At 36.3% G+C, this 18,151-nt stretch overlaps 2 protein-coding genes across 2 annotated transcripts in view; both read left to right on the top strand.

Annotated features, from left to right (window-relative positions):
* The first annotated feature begins 1,903 nt into the window (after positions 1-1,903).
* Positions 1,904-11,939, top strand: LOC139121178 (cilia- and flagella-associated protein 161-like). Its single transcript, XM_070685860.1, has 7 exons — positions 1,904-2,092; positions 2,690-2,779; positions 3,412-3,653; positions 4,143-4,224; positions 4,757-4,915; positions 6,430-6,503; positions 9,919-11,939. Exons 1-7 carry the CDS (start codon positions 2,024-2,026, stop codon positions 10,070-10,072), a joined length of 870 nt encoding a protein of 289 aa, XP_070541961.1. The 5' UTR covers positions 1,904-2,023; the 3' UTR covers positions 10,073-11,939.
* Positions 11,940-12,902: 963 nt separating this feature from the next.
* LOC139121181 (uncharacterized) overlaps positions 12,903-18,151 on the top strand; it is a 33,324-nt gene continuing 28,075 nt past the window's right edge. Inside the window, exon 1 of the mRNA XM_070685868.1 lies at positions 12,903-12,971. Coding sequence (XP_070541969.1) covers positions 12,911-12,971 — 61 coding nt within the window. The 5' untranslated portion in view covers positions 12,903-12,910. The remainder of the gene's footprint in view (positions 12,972-18,151) is intronic.

Here is an 18,151-nt window from a genome sequence, read left to right on the forward strand (position 1 = left end):
CGCTGACACACTTTGTTTCACGTGCCTCCGTCTTGGTCAGCTTGTAGGCCTACATCTCCCAGACAATGATGACACAGGCAATTTACCTCATAATATGAGTCGTAGTTGTTAACGAGTTATCATGGCAATAATCCTTTATGTTGGTGATCGGTAGCAGAAACAAAAGACACTGTCTTTGCAATGACTCATGGAGGAATGTAGGTCGCGAGGACAATTTAGCGGACATCGATATTACAGAGCCCGGAAGAGAGACGTGGATCGGCAAGAAGTTCGGGACTGGCTTGCGTTCAAATGTTATCATAGTCAATACATTAATTTTTGTACTCGTCGAACCCTGTGATGAACTGTGTAGGGAGAACTCAAGCAGTTTACTCTACATAAATAAGTTAAATTAGCTGATTTACATACAACATTTTTCAAACTTTCTACGTGTAGCGAAAGTCTTTATCGTAAATGTAAGCTTAGTATCGAGGTGTAAAAGTTTCTAGAAAGATACTGGCTGAGTGTCTTTCCCATCGTATGTAAGCTTACATCCATCAAGACTATCAAGATTCCTTTAACAATTACTGATGAATCATTTGCGATTATCCTCGCCTGTGTGTTGACTTGAATTGTGTTTACTGCAATATTGGAATGTCGCCTTGATAGTCCTTTGAAAAGTCAACATAAACATTTGCCAAAGAAAACTTTTGCATTTTTGAATACGTATAAGTGGCAAAGTGAATGCGATTTCACCGAAAGACTTTCAATTTGACATGTAAATGCAGAACCAGAAGAATATCCAATCATCGTTGAAATTAACTTCATTTTATTGACTTGCGTTCACACGAAACACGAGAAAATGCGAATGTCCATTGCTATTTTTATTAATTTGACCATAGCAATGACTGTTGACAATTTTTCATCAATTCTCCTGAGACACGTAAGGCCTACATCTTCTTATTCTTCTCCCTGAAGTATGTCCAAATACAAAATATTAGCTTGACAAATATAACACATTGTGTATAACATGTAATTTTATTGTTTAAAAAAAAAACAGTCCGGACTAAAATCTAGTGTCAACAATGATTTAAATACAGACCACACACATGCCACATATCTTTAGAGTTTCTTGTTTACCTTATGCTAATGAGAAATTAAACCCAGCGAGATGATCAAAACGATGCCACATATATAAACATCATTTATTTTTGTAAAACGGATTTGATCGATCAGCTAGTATCATAATTGAAAAATGTGAATTCTTTATTACAATCCTTTGTAATTGTAGCTGCTGATGAGCTCTAAATACAGTTCCGATCGAAAGGTCCTCTTTTAAAAAGAGGTGAGCCAAATCAAATAATTTCAAGTGTGATTAGAACATAAATTTCTCAATCCTGTAAGCGCTGCTATAAGCTTGCGCCACTTCCCTCTTCTATGAAGGAAATTCAACTTTTAATTTCGGGACGTCTTTCACTCTGATATTCAGTAATTGAAACTTCCTGTTGAGAAAAAGTAGCAACTTCAACGCTGATTGTCTTGAACCTAGATAAAAGCTTATGGTTATAGGCTAACACAGATTGAACATTACATATTTCCCCCGGAGTCGTAGTAGGCCTAAATGATGAATGTTCCTTCATTTTCGTCCACGGGTATATTTTTGGTGTCGTCTGCAATATTTAGGCCTACTCTTTACTTCAATGACAAACTTGCCATCCAGGGTTTCGCTGCTACCTCAGGAGGCTCGCGCAAGTCTCTAGGGAAGGTGTGTGTCCGCACGGAGGTAAAAATGGTTTCCGTGGCTACGCTCCGGTCAACGTCGCGTCTAGACGCAGCCACTCTGGATCACCGATTTCAATATTATAGTGCGCCACTTACGGTGACATTACGAAACCTTCACTGACAAGTACGCATGTTCCATGAACTATTTACGTGAGTTGCTAAGGAGCTGACCAGTAATCGCACAAGCTGCATATGTGAGGAATCTTGTAAATAATAACCCTAGTCTGCCTTCCTCTGTTGCTAAAACGTATATTTAAAAACTATGAGTGTAAGAACATATAATCCTTCAGTCCTCGTCGGTAACTGGAGCGAAGATATATGTCTAGAAGAGGTATGTGTGTTGTGTTTTAGTTAATCTGCAGGGTTTTGTCTTCTGTCTGAGCTCTGCTCGAAAATCCTCTGGAATTGCGACCATTACCCTTCGAACCGTCACGAACGACTGTCCTTTCATAGAGTGTCATTTCTTCTTGACGAGTTTTGTCTTTCAATAACTTTTTTATAAGTCTTGCCCTTCACAATTTTATTTTATTTATTTATTTATTTTTTTTTGGTGGGGGGGGGTTAATTTTCATCATCATTTACTGACAGCATGAGGTAGTACAAGTTGCGGAGACCTCCACGCTGACAGTAATGGAAACTTTAAATGTTTTATATTTGATTGTACATTTAAACAATCAAGAGAGAACTGTACAGGAGGAAATTAGTGACAAAACTAACAAAGATAGTATCTTCAATTGCAGCCCAGCTAGCTCTTGAATTTTTTTCCCTGTCAAACGCGATTAATTAAACCTCTCCAACAAAGTCAACAAATGATTTTTTTGGTGGTTCAAATAGATACAGGTCTTTCTTTGTATCTTTCCAATCAGTGTTTACAAAGTCAACATCATCAATCAAGATAATTTTTAAGGTACCATTCTCTTTCTTCTAGGACACATTGAAAGACTTCCTTGAAAAAAAGGAACGAGGAGAACTTTCAATACAGAAGGCATCAAAACTATCTTCAAGCATCCTTAGAAAGGTAATGTCATTGCATAATGAAATAGGTCTATGGTGGAGCATTTTAGCTGTCACAAACCGCAACATTTTGAGTTATTCTGAAAGTGGACAGTAGTTATATGTAGAAGCCATCCAACTTCGAAAGTCAAAGACTTAAACGTTTTGCTCAAACTTTCCTCAAGGAAACTTTCAACCATTCTCTTTCAAAATCAAGAATAAAGATTTTGGGTCACCATGGAAATTTTGGTACAAGAGTAATAATTGCTCAATATTTACAATTCAAAATGCCACCATCCTGTGTTATCTCTATGGGGGAAAGTAAAATAGCCATGATTTTGACAAAACTACGCTTCAAAATGTTCATAGTGTAGGCAGCACACTAATCAGAAAGTTAGGGTAGTTAAAAAAAACCAGTTGTACAAATATACGGTACGTTGGTCTAGAGTGAGAAACTATCTGACAATCAGACCAACAGTTGTCATGGTTCATGCCAGGATATTTCATTAAATGACAACTTGTTCCTGTTGATAAATCTGCCATCAGGTCGATGTGATGGTCTTGCTTGAAGACTACCATTTGGGATGATGTTCTTTCTTATACTTACAAGTAAAAGGTAATTGTAAAACATTCCCTTGTCTTTTCTACACTCTACAGACAGAGCTGTCCATAACAGGTGATGGCTATGTACACTTTGGAGACTGCGTCATGCTGGTGAACCCAGGAGCTAAAGATGAGACAGGTGTGGAATGGGGACAAGAACCCCGCGCTATGTCTGCCCTGGCTGTCAATATGGACGAGAGTAAGATGCATGAAGCTCAAAAATTTGAAGGGCCATGCGGTGTTTCTGCAACCAGGAGCATCCAGCCAACTGCAAGGAGTATATTTGTAATCATGCCGTAAGTGATATTGTATTACTTTGAAACAAAATACATAAGTTATAGGAGACAAGTACTTTGTACATGTACGTCAATCTAGTTCAGTATTTTCATGCTTTGATCTTGAATACCTTTGGAATGCCCTTTTCTTTATTTTATAACCAATATTCCGAGCTCAACTATATACAATAGAGATATGAACTATCTCATTCAAGACACACAAAAAAAGACAACTTTGCTGTTTCATGAATGTCTTCATGTAAATATTTCTGTCAAGTTTCTTTTCATGACAATTCAAACATGATAAGGTAAACAAATACTTTATAAATAATGTCACAACACAAATCGTAGATATTTGTGCTTCTAGCTTTCTTTCAGAACATTGCATAGTTCTTGTCATTGTCAACACTGGAATTCTTGTGCCATTTTGTTTTTGATCGTGGATATTAAAGAATGGGTGTTATTAAAAAGGTTCTAAAGCATTTTCTATGATGTTTCATTGTATTCCAGGGTTGATAACTCCCCACCTGGAGCTGCGCTGACATATGGACAACACTTTCTGATTTGTACGCCACCTAACGAGGGAGGAAATGTAAGATTTTGTAACTCACTTTCATTTTCCATATTTTCGCTCTGATGGCGCTTACATCAATATGTAATGACATAATATTTGAAGATCACAAAACAATAAAGATGATCTGATCTGAACGGTACACACTGTAAAGCAGATATTGCTTGCCTAAAATAAACTGAAATTTTGTTCCAGTTGAAAGATATCCATTCACTCATGTACATCAGGTTATTATAATATAAAAGAGAATACAACGTTTTGCACAGATAAACCAGCAACAAAGGGAATCCTAAGAGGTTAGGCAAGAAGGTAGAGTACATTGGCAAAAGGACTCGAGAGAAAACTCTATTGTTTATATCCAAAGGTTTGTGTAGACTCATCCTCAGTCTTGCTGGTCTTGCAATTTTTTCTGGGCTAGAAATTGAAAAAATAATTCAGCACTGCCAGAGTAGAAATTCAACATTGTCTTTAATCATTCACTTTTGTAAAAAAAAAGGGACAAATCTCATGTATAATTTGTTGTTTTGTATTTTTTGAACTTCGTTCTTTCCAGTTGAAACTGCACAGTGACATTGCTACTTTTACAAAATCCTCCAAAAAGACCAGACAGCAGGAAGTAACCCTTGTCGATGATGTGTCATATTTGACTCAATGGAAGGTCATTGCCTTCAATCCATTGTGCAGAATGGAAATGGAAGGACTGCCTGTACCAGTAAGTAACCTAAAACACTTCTCTGCTTTGTTTTTTTAACAGATCAGCGCAAAAGTAACTCTCAATATGCAGAAATGAAAAAATATTGAATCTCGGCAGGCATCAAAGTTAATGCATGGAGTTATTAGGGCATCGTCCAAATGAGAAGAGTAATTTAGATGTTTGGGCAATGAAATGTGCATCAATTGAAAGTCAAACATTTTGATAAGCTGAGTTACCTGTTTCACCACCATGGCTTGGTTCAATCCTATTGTTTTCAGTGGAAAAGCTTGATCAATACAGAGGGACGTGGGGTGCATAGAAATTAAGGTAGTATACGCCTCGAAAGTGAAAGACTTTAAGTTTTGCTCAAACTTTCCTAAATGACACTTTCAACCATTCTCTTACCAAATCAATAAAAATTGAGGATCATCATACAAAGTTTGGAACAAGCGAAACAAATTACCCAACATTTTGTGATTTTTGAAATTCAAAATGGCCGCCATTCCTGTGTTAACTCTATGGGGGAAAAATTAAATTTTTTGTTTTTGAAAAACTAAGCCTGTGAAAGTTTTTGTTTCTCTAAGAGCTTTAAAGTGAGCCCCCAGAAGTGGTAGATCAGAAAAGAATTGTATAAATTTGAGAGTCCGACTATCTGTCCCCGAGACACGTTCTACCTTAATGGTGAAACTTGCTGTGAATAGATGTGTCATAAGGATGAATACAATGTCAAGCTGTCAGTTTGTTCACACTCCTTTGACAGCCGTTGCCTTGGATAGTGATGGTGAAGGCAAATTATATATTGTATACCAGTATAGTGATGCCAAGTAGTAATGGCCCAAATACAGCTCTGATTGGTTGAGACGTGAAAATAACCATGCTATAATTGTAATATAGCACAGTTTGAACACACACAAACTCTTTAAATAGCTGAGAAAAATTTCCTTTTTTGAGGTTTCATGCCAAATTTCCACAATATACTGTCATGATATGATAGCTTTAAAGCACCACAGCAATGGGTATACCACTCAGTTTTGACCAGTTCACTCCATATGTGCTTGCTATCACTCATGCACATATGTCGTCAAGTGGTCAAAATATTGTGGGGTACCCATCGCTGAGGTGGTTTCTCGCTAAATGGTATCACTATTACTTCGATGTGGGACATATATCACATGAAATGGCTGAGTGTAGTTGATTTCTTCATTTTTAATTAAATAAAAAAAATGATCAACAATAACCGTCAGCTATCATTTCTACAACATAAAATTAAAAAATGTTATCAGTATATTAATACAATTCAGAAGATAAGTTAGATTTGAAGTGCATGATCCTGCAAATTTTCTACTTTGCTTTATTTACTGTACATAATATATATCATAGTACATGATTCTAAATTTTGATTTCATGTGAAAGCAATTATGACAGTATCATACTTTTAACATATGAGTTCCAGATATAATGCAACTATGTTTTTAAGTTTTATAGGTACAGTGTCTCTTATTCTCTTTACAATATTTACTCTGCTTACACAGGCAAATCAGAAAATTGTCCTTCTCCACTGTAAATCCCACCAAGGCCTGAGTGTTGTCAGCAGTGCTTCACTAAGGTGAGAAACCCAAAAAAAACACCAGGCTTAAGGAGTAGCAAAAGTGACCCACATATATATTGTTGAATTTTCACTTTCATTGGAAGGGTTCCATCATGTCATTTACTGGCATATGTTAGCTGCTCATGGTTTTTCAAGCTCTTTGTTTGAAAATCATCAACAATTTTTTTTTTAGCATCAGCTGGTACAGGACTTAATGAGCAGATCTTCTGCAGCATTCAACAAATGACAGTTATAGAACCATCCAGCTATGACAGATTTGCATTTAGGCTTCTGAAAGCCACTACAGCTCCAAATCAGAGATGCAACAGCTGTTGCCAGGTTCAGAGGTTTTTGACAAAAGGATCAAAAGTACTCATGATATGAACTCTGAATTTAAGATGTTGTGTGATTTAAATGACCTAAGATGGCCTGTGTGAGAAATTTTAACATCTTTAATCTGTACACTTTAGTTTTCCAAAACGTTGTTTTGTACTTAATTCACTGTTCATGCCTGGTTTCCCACAAATACCCTTCATTGATTGTAGAATCAATGCCCAAAAGAACTGTATAAAATATTGATTAGAAGCTTATTCCACTGTGTTTCTTATCATTTACATGGGCTTACAAAAACACAGCATACTACACAACTATATGATAATTGTATGGCACCAATATTTGATTGTCAATGCACTCACAATATATCACATGTTCGAATGTGCCGATCTGAATACTGCCCTCACACAAGCCATATTTAGGGGCCCAAGCCTACCGGCTGGGCCCCTATTGGTTTTATAGGAGTTCAATATTCTTCTTCTTCTTCTTCTTCTTCTTCTTTTCGTTCTTCCGCTCCTTTTTTGGTGACCTATAACTCAAACACCGCTCACCGCAGACTTCTAAAACTTGCAGGGCTAATAGGTACCTATAAGATCTCGTGCACCTGGGTATGCAAATTTCGATTGGTCACGTGACCTGGCGGCCATATTGGATTTTTCAAAAACCTAAAAACGGATTCTTCTAATGATCTAGGGGTCTGGTCAATTTGAATTTTTTTCTGTAGGAAGCATGACCTAAGGTCTTCAGATTTTGTAAATAAAATCGCGTGCGATCACGTGACTTTGGCCGCCATATTGGATTTTTGAAAAATACCCATTTAATCTTTAAAAATCTTCTTCTCAAGAACCAAAACACCGTTTGAACTGAAATTTTACTCTTGTAATCCTTAGATTGATCTCTTTCAAGTTTGCGAATAACATTTCGATCGGTCATGTGATTTGGCCGCCATGTTGGATTTTGCAAAAATCGCAATTTAATCTTCAAAAATCTTCTTCTCAAGAACCAAAACACCGTTTGAGCTGAAATTTTACTCATGTCATCCTAAGGGTGATCTCTTTCATGTTTGCAAATAACATTTCGATCGATCACGTGATTTGGCCGCCATATTGGATTTTGCGAAAATCGCAATTTAATATTCAAAAATCTTCTTCTCATGAACCGAACCACCGTTTGAGCTGAAATTTTATTCATGTCATCCTTAGAGTGATCTCTTTCAATTTTGCGAAAAAGATTTCGATCGGTCACGTGATTTGGCCGCCATATTGGATTTTTTTAAAATACCCATTTAATCTTTAAAAATCTTCTTCTCATGAACCAAAACACCGTTTGAGCTGAAATTTTACTCATGTCATCCTTAGAGTGATCTCTTTCAAGTTTGCGAATAACATTTCGATCGGTCACGTGATTTGGCCGCCATATTGGATTTTGCGAAATCGCAATTTAATCTTAAAAAATCATCTTCTTATGAACCAAAACACCGTTTGAGCTGAAATTTTACTCATGTCATCCTTAGAGTGATCTCTTTTAAGTTTGCGCAAAACATTTGGATCGGTCACGTGATTTTGCCGCCATATTGGATTTTGCGAAAATCGCAATTTAATCTTCAAAAATCTTCTTCTCAAGAACCAAAACACCGTTTTAGCTGAAATTTTACTCATGTCATCCTTAGAGTGATCTCTTTCAAGTTTGTAAAACAGATTTCGATCGGTCACGTGATTTGGCCGCCATATTGGATTTTGCGAAAATCGTCATTTAATCTCTAAGAATCTTCTCCTCCAGAACCAACACACTGATTCGACTGAAATTTGACATGTAACATCATAAGTGTGATCTCTTTCAAGTTTGCGAAAGGCGTTTTGATCGGTCAGGTGGTTTGGCCGCCATATTGGATTTTCCGTAAAATATCAAATTCCAAGTGAAACGTACAGTAACCAGTAGATGATGTTCAAAATCCTACTTTTTCAAGCTCGAATTTTGCACATAATATCATTAGTGCAAGATTTTTCAACCATGTTAACCGCTTGGGCCCCGCCAACGCTGCTTGCAGCTTTAATTTACTTTGCATCCTTACCGAACACCATAGACATTTGCATACCCTAGCATGGGGCTGGAGCTAGTATTAGAGTGTCTGGGCATCAATGAAACGTATATTTGATTGATAAATGTTTGTACTGAGGGCCAGTTGTGTTACCTCTGCAAGACTTGATACTTATTCTGTTGGCAATGAGTCAGCAACTCTGATTAACATGGATGTAAAATGTTCATCTCTCTTGGTGTTCTTTCTTTCATGCAAACAAAATCAAGCTGATGCATAAGTATTCCACCATTATTCAGAGGTGGTAGAAGAATTTCAATCTCAATATCCAAAAAATATTTCCAGAGAGTTTCTAACTCAAACTTTTGCTCAAACTTTCCTCAAAGGAAACTTCAAACCATTCCTATTTGAAGTCAAGAATAAAAATCAGGGTTCACCATGCTAAATTTGGTACTAAAGAAAAAATTACCCAGTATTTTACCGACACTCAAGATTCACAATGACCATCATCCCTGTGTTAACTCTATGTTGGAAAATAAAACTTTCGATTTTTAAAAAACTAAGCCGTAGAAAACTTTATTTACAACTTCAAAATGAGCCCCCACAAATGGAAGGCCCAAAAAGAATATATTAAAAGTTAGAGTGTCTGAATATCTGTCCCCGAGGCACATCCAACCCGTCAACCGGAAACTCTTATTTCCTATCCCTTAAACATAAAACCTTGTATGTTTGACCATCCAAAAATGACTATTGTACATTACCAGTTATCCATCAATGTTCGTCTTTAAAAGATACCATGGATGACGTAAACTTTCGGACATCTTCTTATCTTTTTAATGCTTAGTGCAATGAATAATTTGTGAAATTTCAAAATATGAAAATTTTGTCAGTCTGTATCAATCAATTGTAATGCACAGAATTGTTCGTTATATTAACACACAGAATTATTCATTTTTCGTGTATGTATCTCAGAATTGTTCATTATATTAACACACAGAATTAGCCATTTTTCATGCAATGCATGTTATGATGTATCTCAACGTAACATTTTTTTTCTTATTTCAGAACACCCTTTGGACGTGAATATGAGGTGACTGCCCACACCAATTTGGATTCACATAGAGCAGAAGAGGATAGTAACCACTGGGTGTTTGTCACTGGAACACCAAGTGACCCGTCGTCTCCCGAACAACCTCTTCCAGTTGGTGCAAGACAGTAAAACCAAGTGAACCATTCCAAGCATAGAAATTTGGAGGGGATGTACAGTCATAATATTTTGAGGGGCTAAAATCAAGTAATTCATAGAAACTGTAAATTGTCTGAAGCGCAGATCTGCATTGGAATACAAAATGGGAATTGTTTATCAGTAATTTTGACAATGAAACTCAGTTGAAATATTTCTTGAATTGTAGGAAATAAAGTGTTTTGATTTTGAGTAGTAATTTTGTCAAAGAGTGTAGATCAAGCATATATACCACCCTTGTTGGGGTGGACAAAGGGATATGGGATGAAGTCTACAGCTGTCATGTTAGATAGGTGTTGATCCCTAATACACCACCATGTTTTGGTGCAAACCTTTTTGGTTTCAGTAGTTTTGTTTGATCTATGTACAGGTAATGGGAGTGGAAGGGTAACAAAGCTGGCCAATTTCATTGTAAATGAGAGTGTACATATTATCCATTTTTAAAATATAGTAATTTATGGCAGATAGATCTGTTGGTCACCTTTATGTGGCTATTAGTGCTACTGTGCCTTTTTTTAACTTTACAAATTCTGCTTTAATTACCCGGAAGTTATTATCCAAAACGTAATGAATGAAATGATTCCTTATCTAGTAGTGTGCTTTTTTCCAGTTTTTTTGAATCTGTAAAACTTACTCAGCTACCCAGTATTATAAGATGAAGTAAGGTCGTCTTTGAAAATTCCAAGTCACCAAAGCAGGAAACTAATCACCAATGGATCAGTATTTCACATAAAAACCATATATCTGAATGTACCTTCCAGCATTGACATATTTGAAGTTGAAACTGTTAACATTTGCTAAAAAATTTATAACTCAAGATATTAATCCAATGACTTATTCTGAAAAGATGGAGTAATTTTGTAAGCACTCTATGACCTCTGACCTTTTGAGGTCAGGGCGTGCTTGCAGTTGATTCAGTCAGTATCTATATTTCTGTCATAAGCTCAAGAGTGCAGGATTTACTCAAGCAGTTATAAGCTATTTACACCACACCTTAAAGCATTCCATAAAAACCGTCCAAGTTTCTACTTTTAATGACAATTAACTTGTGTTAACACCACAGCAGCATTTTTTTGTTTTGTTTTTTTTTGGCGTACCAAAGTCAAGCTACCGAAAGTTCTGAGCAAACAGCATTTTCTGAATTTTTATGTACAAAGGTAACCTTTAACACCCATAGCATCTTATGTTTACTGTACCAACACTGTCATCAAAGTGTGTTGTAGTGGTGTTGTTCATCAGTATTATTCTATAAAATCAGTCATGATAACAACACTGATTTGACTTTCAAAATCTATCATATGTAGTTCAAGTCATCATGATGTCAACATTTCTAATTTCTTGTCAAGACATTTAAAAGTGTGTGCAGGTTATGAAAGGTCAAGAGACATTTAGAATTCAGGCCAAAAATTTGTGTGACAGAATCGACTCAGGAACACCGTACAACTATCGAAGTGATCACTTGACAAGTATGCAAACTGTTGTGACTTCTACAATTTTTTGTTTTTGCATCTGAAAAGTATTACAGGTTTTTGCTGGTTATTAATATTTCTAACCCCCAGTGCTATCATTTTTTAGTCAAATCTCATTATTTTTTAAAAATGTAATCAATATTTTGTACATTAAATTAGGGTGAACAGGTCACGATTTCCTGTCTCAAAAAATGAGCACCACATCCACTGACTTCTTCCAGCAAAGCGTTCAACTAATCTAACAATCTTTAGAAAACATTCTTTGCTGTAATGTGAAGTTGCCTGCGCTGTGTGCATTTATTTTTGTTTTCATCTGTGATATGTTTACCTACTGAGTATTCAATAAAGTAAAAATTTTCATACTATCCCAATAACTCATTGCATTTTGCCCATTTAGTTACTCTGACCAACATTCCAATGTTATAAACATTTATCAAAAAATTGTTTTGAAATTTTGCAAAGCTGATCTTTCTATTGACATAAATAATTTGTCTGCAGAATGACAACTTTCCATTTTTGCAACAATGGTTGAATTAAAAAGAAATTACCAATGGTTGTCCCTCAAGGTCAGCAGGCATTTGGGTGACAATCTGGCTTAACTCAATTAATGCCACTATGAATTCCAGTAGAAATTATGCTTGCAACCTGAATTTGGGATACAGGTGTACCCTGGATAGCTCACACTTCAAAGCACAAACTCTACAATCTTCAAAAGTCTACATTTTTGACCAAGTATGTCAAAACTCTACAATTTACACAAAGTAATAGGTCAAAAATTTTGATGATATCAAAAACAAAGGTCTACATTTTATCAACATTTCCTCGCTCAAAAAATCTACATGAGCCGGAAAAGGGGGAAGATCTTAATCACAGTACATCTGCACATCCTCTTCCTATGTTCAGCAGAGTGGCAGCTCAATATCAACTTTTTTTTCATGTGTTTGATCCATCTGCATATACAGGAGTAGTAAAAAGAACACACTGAAGCTTTAACCAAATATTCCCTGCTTTTGACAAAAAAACAACCCAAAAATGAGGTCATCATGTTTATTTACGTCCTTTAAAATTAATTTATTTTTACATTTGAGGCATCAAGTTCAGGTATTCGACTAAAGGTCATGAGCCCATCACTGTGACTCTATGTTATCTTGTCAAGGACTAATTATAGATAAGAAATGAAGAGAGGAAATTGAAAGTGCGTCGAATACATTTAAAATATCAATAAGTTCATCATGTAAATACTACAGCAGTTAGAATGTTTTGTTTCTCGGCACCTGAGGCAGTGGGGGCGCTCCAACAGCGGTAAATTCAAAGACAAATATTTATGACGTAATTACTTCCCAAGATGGCGGATGACCCGGCAACGTCTGTGAAGCGATCTCGTCTGTCGATTGACGTCGATGCAGGTAATTCTGTGACTTTGTATTGTTAGAGCCTGTTCTCCGATAGACAAACAGTGTTTCTCGAAGTTTGATTTTGGAAATGTTTCCAAAATGGAGGTGTATTAGCCTTCCAAATCGAATATAAAACACGTATGCGGTCGGGCTTCCGATTATGGGAAGTTTCAGTAATCAGGTCATAGCAGTGAACCTTTATGGATTATCGTTCACTCGTTGGGACCGTGAAAAGATCGCGCTACAGGGTTGATTACGAAGCATTTAAACTTGAATTTCCTGAATCGTTCTGGCAATTTTCGGTTCCCGCCCGAAAACATTTACATAATTCATAGATATGCCCGTCAACCTTTGGACATACTGCACGCAGTGACTGACGAAAACTTTGCATGTGTAATTACGACATAATGCACATAATTTTGACCATGGCATAAATTTCGAACACTGGAACGATGTATTGTGCTGCCAGTGATTCTATTCGTCAATTTTGATTCGATGTTTCCGAAATTCATCCAAATCGAAAACGAATCTTCGCAGAATCAAGGAATCGTAGACATGCGAGTTAATATTTCAAGATGTCATTTGCTCAGACTTCGACCGTATGTTATTTGTAGCGGTAATTCCGCGCATGGATTTTATATACTTGGCTGTCGAAATGTAAACAAACCTCTGAAGCGGGCGCTGTTTCCATGTGAAAATTCGTGATCAAATTTATTGATATTCATGATTCACTCTGCACTGAGACTAGACTAGTACCTAAATGCTGGTGTCCGCTCTGCATAAATTGTTCTTTCCTTACAGTCATATATGAAATATTTTCTGTAATTTTATTTTTGTAACTTTGACATTTTTTTATAAACTCCTCCCTGCACCATAAACCATTTTTAAGCACAGCTCAGCAAAAGCTGTTCTTGAACATCTGCCAAAATTGCTCAAACACATTTGTTGGCTGGAGGAAAATACATACTGCATATAGTTACTGTTCGCAAAGACACTCCTAATGTACGAGACAGCATTTAGTGTCTGTATGTGTCACTTGCACACACACTGGTGAAATTATGCTTCATACTATGTTGCTACAAATTTAAGATCAATTTGTCTGAGAAACACACTTTCTGTAGTGGGAAATGTTAACTTTATTTTGAGGTTAAAACTTTTTACGCATTTATGTACAAGATCTGTTGATCTCCAGGTTAGTACTGTATACAGTTGGCAGTTACATTAATATCATTTTTACCGTGGACGATTAGGACTACCTTTTGAACAGAAAATAAAACCCAAATTCAAATGGTGAATTTAAACCCTGAAATACAGGCTGTATTTTATTCTATGAGGTTCCCTCTAAACACTCATCATTTCTGTGAATGTGTGATTCATTAGGTGAGGTATAACCTTTGTCATAATGGTCCTAATGTCATGGTTGAGAAATCACTGGATCAAGTTACAGTCTCTCACTAGTATATTGAATCATTTTGCATAGCATTGTTGCAGTCCCAGAGCCAGAAGGCAATTACAAGGAATATTAGCAAAAGTGTAGGTAAACTAATATTTCATGCGAGACAAATGCCTGTCATGGATAAATATTTGACATGGTAATGGTTTTATGTATAAAATAATCATAGTGTAGTGCTTGTTTAAATTTCTAGGATACAGCAGCAGCACTTTACTATATACCACCTGCCAAATATCATCTGTGCCATACATGTAGCTGTAACTCTCTGAGCTTCTGAATGGTAACACTAACAGTTTTGATATGCATTTTACTAGAATATATCAAAGAATGTATTATTGATATAATCTTTGAAATAGCAAGAATTGGAAATACTCTAGTAAGCATTTTATGCCATCTATAGGCTGCCGTAGTACATCCACCACCCCCTCCCCCCCCCCCCCCCCCCAATTTCATCACCCAGTTTTTGTTGACCTTCTGTTGCCAGTTAGCTGTAATAGGATCTGGGCATAAAATATCAAGTGATTAAATAAATAAATGAATAAGTAAATAAATAAATGAATAAACATACACAAATATGAATACACACCTGTGTGTATCAGTTGTACTACAGATGTATTACATGTTACTTCTTACAAGGCTGACTTTGCTGAATCATTGTATATTCCAACCACTGATAAATGCTTTGCACGTATCACATATTATTTACTGTGTGTCACCAGAGGCAGGCGAAGACAAGTCTCTAGCCTTGTCGTACATGTAGTGTCAAGGGAGTGGATACTCTAATAGAATATTTAATATGTAAAAATCAAACAGAGGGGAAAAAAAGAACTAAAAATGTCAATTTCAGAAGGCATTTTTAAATAGCATACATGTAAACTGAAGATTTTCAAATGGATATATTTACTGAGAAGTTGCGCTATGTTTTTATACACTTGAGATATCAAAGTGAAACTTCAGCTATTGTTTGGATCAGTTTTATGAGTTTCAGGAAACATGGTCACCATGACATGTCAGTGCTTCAGTTCCTTGTGCAAACAGAACGTAAAGTACACTTTGATCTCAATACTTTTCAAAAATGAGTAATAGTTTAAATGTGGAATGCGATATAGGATACAAAATTATATGCTGATTTAATAATTTACTTGTTAATGTGATCACATGTTATAATTTATATCATACAGATTGTTCAATCAAGGGTCGTGTGTTTACGTCAGTTGCACCATTGAAACCTCCCATCTCTGTACATTGAACTAGACAGAATCACTGTGATCATTCGGGGTACAATGTAACACCCCTACTCCCAATTTCCTTGTGTGGCGCGGTCCAGTGTTTATGTAGGAAAAATTCTGTCTATTTTGAAGTGAAAATGGGTGGAACCAAAGTGTGATAGGTGAAAGGGTGGCGCAGGTGAATGCGTCATGACTGTAATTATGAAGCCATAGGGGTGTACTCATGTACATCATAGGATCACAATGTGACGAAGGTAAACAAATGTCCATGTGAGACTTACCCCGGAAGGAAATTTTGAAAGATGGTTTTATCATCTGCACTAAGCTTTGAGTCAATCTGTGTTTATTTTAATATGGATTCGTGTAGAAAGAAAAGTTGCCCGGAAGATTGTCATTTGCTGTCATTCTGAATAATACCATAGATCTCTGCATAGGATACCTTTATGATTGGGAGCATGTGTCTTGCATGATCTTGGATGTTGAATTTGGCATTGCTTGCACATTTTATGGCATTTAAATACATACACTGTGCATGGAGGGCAAAAATACCATATTAACGTTGCTTGTACTCAGACAGCTCATATTGGTCAATTTTAAGTATTATCATATACCCATGCCCATATTGCTTCATCCTAGTAACGTTCACCGTAAAATATCAGCCTAAGCTAAGGACAGTTTTTGATCGGTTACAGTTGTAATAGCATATTGCACTTTAAAATGTTCCTTCTATATGACGATTTTGAATCCCGGTGTTTTTCTTCTTGGGGTTCATTGAGATATGGAGGACTTGCATCGATGTCGCGCGTGATGTTGACTTCGTTGTATACTTTATGAATGAAGCCTGTTCATATAAATATTCCGATATTTATGTGCGAGGCGTAATAAAGTAAAGCCTCAAAATTTGAGTTTTTTTGCACTATTAGTAAAATTATTGGCATGGCACGACATATATGCACAAGCGATAGCGAGTACATATATGAAGTGAACTGGTCAAAATCGAGTGGTATACCATCGCTGGGTGTGATTTATTGCTATTATATCATAACAGTATATTGAAATTCTGGCATGAAATGTCATAAACGGATTTTTGCTCAAGCTGAAAGCTCGCGTGCATGCCAGCCGTGGTATATCGCCAATATACCACGTTCTTTTCGCGTCTCGACCATTCAGATCGCTGTATTTTGGCCATCAATATACTAGTATGATATAATACCCAATATCGCCTGTTCCCTGTGTCGTATCAGCATTCGTGTCATTTGTGCTGCATCAGACACTCGACTTCGTCTTGTGTCTGACGCAGCACAAATGACACTCATGCTGATGCGACACAGGAACAGGCGATATTGGGTAATAACCTCTAACTAAATATGTAGGTCAAGGGTTTTGTTTTGATGTGTTTATTCATTTTACATGCCACAAACTTTTTTGAACTTCAAATGTGGCTATTATACCCAGTACTGCTGAAAATTGAGAACACTAACCCTTCACACTGGTACTGGGTTTCTGACTTGAATGGCTTGCCAGACTACAAAGGTCAGAGGTCAATTACCATAGCACACACACACTGACAGGAGCATTTTAAGTTCATAGAACATATGACATACTTTCTATTAAATACTGCATGTCCAAATTCAGCCTCCTGAGAACCCTCAAACAGCTTCAGACATTGCTAATTTTGCCATTGCTCTATTAAAAAAAATATAAAAATTGTAACAGGAAATTGTTTGGAAGTAGTGTCATTGACTCCTGTATTATTATTGTGATGTGTTAGTCAGATTTATGGATGTGTAACTATTGTTGTTTCCAGGTAGGTGGTTTACTTTACTGACTGGCTTATATTGTCATTGAAGTCAACTGTGCACATACTCTAAAGGAACTGACCTTAAAATTTGCTGTGTCATTTTCAGGAGTGCTTTTATGACTTATTTTACAAGCTATTGACCAAATTTAGTTTATTGTACAATATTACTGTCTCTCTATTTACCGGAAAGTTCCGAAGATCAGAATGAAAGATTCAGAATTTCTTCCTAGCCTTTGATAGTCTGTTAAGGAGTATGTTTCAAGTTGCTTTAGCCCTGACCCCTTTCAAGAATATCATATGGCCCAATACAGACGTGCAAATTCATGCTCTGTGACTCACAATGTGGATGGGTTTCAACAAAATCTCTGCCCATGCCATGTCATTGTTTTGGCTGTCAGACAGCATTTGCATTGTATGTGTACAGTAGAGAGTAATGAGTTATGGAGGACAATATTGGCTTTTGTTCAGATAACTATACACAAATCATTTATACATCATCTTTACTCCGTTCAGTGAGACTAATTTTTAACTTCGTTTATGAATATTTCTTCATTGTTACTCTGTTTCAAGTGAGTAATATTTTCAGGCTTCAGAGCCAGATTTAGCAAAATGTTTTGTATTTAAGCTAGTTTAGGGGAATTCCACATACCAGTAGTACAAATGTAACAGATTCATAATGATAGGCGTGGTGATTTTTCAATAAAGGTAG

The sequence above is a fragment of the Ptychodera flava genome, chromosome 21, assembly GCF_041260155.1.
Source record: "Ptychodera flava strain L36383 chromosome 21, AS_Pfla_20210202, whole genome shotgun sequence".
In the NCBI taxonomy this organism is placed as follows: Eukaryota; Metazoa; Hemichordata; class Enteropneusta; family Ptychoderidae; genus Ptychodera; species Ptychodera flava.

What these genes read in the sequence shown, in the direction of transcription:
- LOC139121178 (XM_070685860.1), top strand. Translation starts at nt 2,024, where the DNA reads ATGAGTGTAAGAACATATAATCCTTCAGTCCTCGTCGGTAACTGGAGC. An exon ending in AAGATATATGTCTAGAAGAG is followed by an intron (nt 2,093 to 2,689) that starts GTATGTGTGTTG and finishes TCTTTCTTCTAG; the next exon opens with GACACATTGAAAGACTTCCT. An exon ending in CACCTAACGAGGGAGGAAAT is followed by an intron (nt 4,225 to 4,756) that starts GTAAGATTTTGT and finishes CGTTCTTTCCAG; the next exon opens with TTGAAACTGCACAGTGACAT.